The 2,500-nt window shown below is 40.8% G+C and overlaps 1 protein-coding gene across 3 annotated transcripts in view; it reads left to right on the top strand.

Annotated features, from left to right (window-relative positions):
* LOC307250769 (diacylglycerol kinase zeta-like) overlaps nucleotides 1-2,500 on the top strand; it is a 50,657-nt gene that overhangs the window by 47,898 nt on the left and 259 nt on the right. For all 3 annotated transcript variants that reach the window (XM_080027947.1, XM_080027948.1, XM_080027946.1), the window contains one exon: nucleotides 282-2,500. This exon is cut by the window's right edge and continues 259 nt beyond it. In XM_080027947.1, the coding sequence (XP_079884073.1) occupies nucleotides 282-398 (117 nt within the window). In that variant the 3' untranslated portion in view covers nucleotides 399-2,500. The remainder of the gene's footprint in view (nucleotides 1-281) is intronic.

Genomic DNA, 2,500 nt, shown 5'->3' with positions numbered 1-2,500 from the left:
AGAAATCAGATTTTATTTTATTATACATTTCGAGAGGGGGTGCTTTTCAAAATTGATTTTCCTACAAAAAAATTAATGGAAATGAATGTAAATCGCCCCAAAATGGACTGGCTTGCTGTGAAATCAGGATTTCAGATCTTGTGCGTTTAAAGGTGCTACGATGAAGTTTTAAATATTCTAAAACAGTAAAATTTTTCCTCTGTTGATCACAAATAATTTTTATGTAAAATCTTGATGTAGGCATCTCTAAAATCCTGCCTGTTTTTTCCCGTCTCTTTCAGGGTGAGACTCCGAAGCAGCGGGCGGAGAAAGCCAATGACGTGAACCTGTCTGAGTATCTGGAGAACCGACAACACTATCAGATGATCCAGAGAGAAGACCAGGAGACTGCTGTCTGAGATACAACAACATCTTCGCCCAGGAAAACCCACATCCGTCCGTCTGTTAGGGTCCATTCTATTTATTCACATTCCTAAAATATACCGTCATGGGTAGCCAGAGATTTTAACATATCGGCTATAGCGCTTCCTATTTCCTACACTCACACTTGTCCCGTTTGGAAAGACAAATTCGTCTGTCTATTATAGTGTGGGGCTGTATATATGCGGGCGTCTGTGGTGAAGTGTGTATGGCGGTTCAGTCGTCCACTGGGTTACAGGGTCGGTGGTTCGATCCCCCGTCTCCCCGCCACATGTCCAAGTGTCCCTGGGCAAAGAGACACTGAACCCTAAATGTCTCCTGATAGTTAGCTTGCACCTTGCGTGGTAGCTGCTGCTGCTATCGGTGTATGAATGTGTGTGTGAATGGGTGAATGTGTACAAAACAATGTAAAGCGCTTTGAGTCTGTGAAAAACCAGGGAAAAGAGCTATTTAAGTGGAGTCCATTTACCATTTACCATATGGGTAATATGATGGTTTCATTTCAAGTTGATGTTACAGTTTAGTTTTCTTTTCTAAATTGAAGGTAAGGGTCTGTAAAACAATTTTAGTTTGAGTGTCAAGAAACCAGACCCAGTGTGTGTGTGTGTGTGTGTGTGTGTGAAAAATTAAGACCTTCAAAGATTCATGATTTCGATTGTGGCCTTTTTCGAAGATGGACAAAAGAAATAAAATCTTGTCTGGTGTCTTGACACTCAAATCAACATTCTTCTACAGACCCTTACTTCCAACTTAGAAGAGAAAACGAAACATTACCATCAACTAGAAATGAACGAGGGTCCAGAAACACCGCTATAGAGGTCCGTTTAATTTATTCACATTCCCCAAAAATATCGTCATGTGTAGCCAGAGTTGTTCACACGTCGGCTATAGCACTTCCTATTTAAGTTTCCAAGGAAAATTAATTATGTTTAATACACAGCCTAGGCTCTGTAAACGGGCATGTCAACAAAGGGGGGCCCACTGTAGCTCACGACTTGCCCGTTTAAGTAGTCTAGGCTGTGCATTAACACTGGATTATTTTCAGCACACACACACACAGTACAGACAGGTAACGGATCATGAGGAGATATTCACTGATTTTTGACAAATAAGTGACAGCAAACTATCTCCAGATTTGTTTGAACTGCACTTTTAAATCTCTTCTGTCTTGTCAAGTCTGAAGGAAAACTTCTGGACACTACAGTGAATTCAAACTGTTCAGGAAACAAACCCTGCGTTCCAAATCACATACTCTTTCTTTTTACTATCCTAAATACTTTAAAGCTGCCGGTTTGCACACCGCAAAATACAATCGAATGTAATAGGGCATCCAGGTATTTTTCGGCATTCTGCATTTTACATCATGTATTGGGACATCCTAAAAATATTTTTCTGGCATACTAAATAGTATATGGAAGTGTGGGGACTGGAACGCAGGTAAAGAATCTGGCTGTGTTCGAAAAGCCCTACTAACGTCCTACTCATACTAAAAGCCCTACTAACGTCCTACTCATACTAAAAGCTCTACTAACGTCCTACTCATACTAAAAGCCCTACTACACATACTCATTTTGACGTCAATTTGAGTATGTTGCGGTTGTGTATGCGAGCTTGTGTAGGCAAGAAATGTCCGGATGAGTACTTACTTCCGGGAAGATTTTTCGTATGGATCGATAGGATACTTTTCCTACTCAACCGCCCCACAATGCATTGCGTCTTTTCAAGCTTCTGTATACTTCAGTGTAAACGGTCCGACGAACCTCGCATACACGATCGATCGTTAAGTAGACAGTATGTAGTACATACATGTTGAGTATGTAGGAGGGAGGACGTTAGTTGGGCTTTTACAACACAGTCTCTCTCTCTCTCTTTCTCTCTTTTTGTATGTGTCTTTATGGAGCTAACATTAGCATAGCGACAAAATGGCCGTTATCTATCCGCCTGCACTGCAAGTCAAATCGCCATGAAACTAGAAAAAGCTTTTTTGCCATTTTCAGAATAGAACGGCTGCAAAAAAAAAAAATACGGTGTCTTGTTGAGACGTGTCTGAGCTTCTAGTGACCTTTTGGATGTATTTGTT

This window comes from Ammodytes marinus (assembly GCF_949987685.1).
Source record: "Ammodytes marinus genome assembly, chromosome: 5".
In the NCBI taxonomy this organism is placed as follows: domain Eukaryota; kingdom Metazoa; phylum Chordata; class Actinopteri; order Uranoscopiformes; family Ammodytidae; genus Ammodytes; species Ammodytes marinus.
This window is presented reverse-complemented; position numbering and strand designations above follow the sequence as displayed.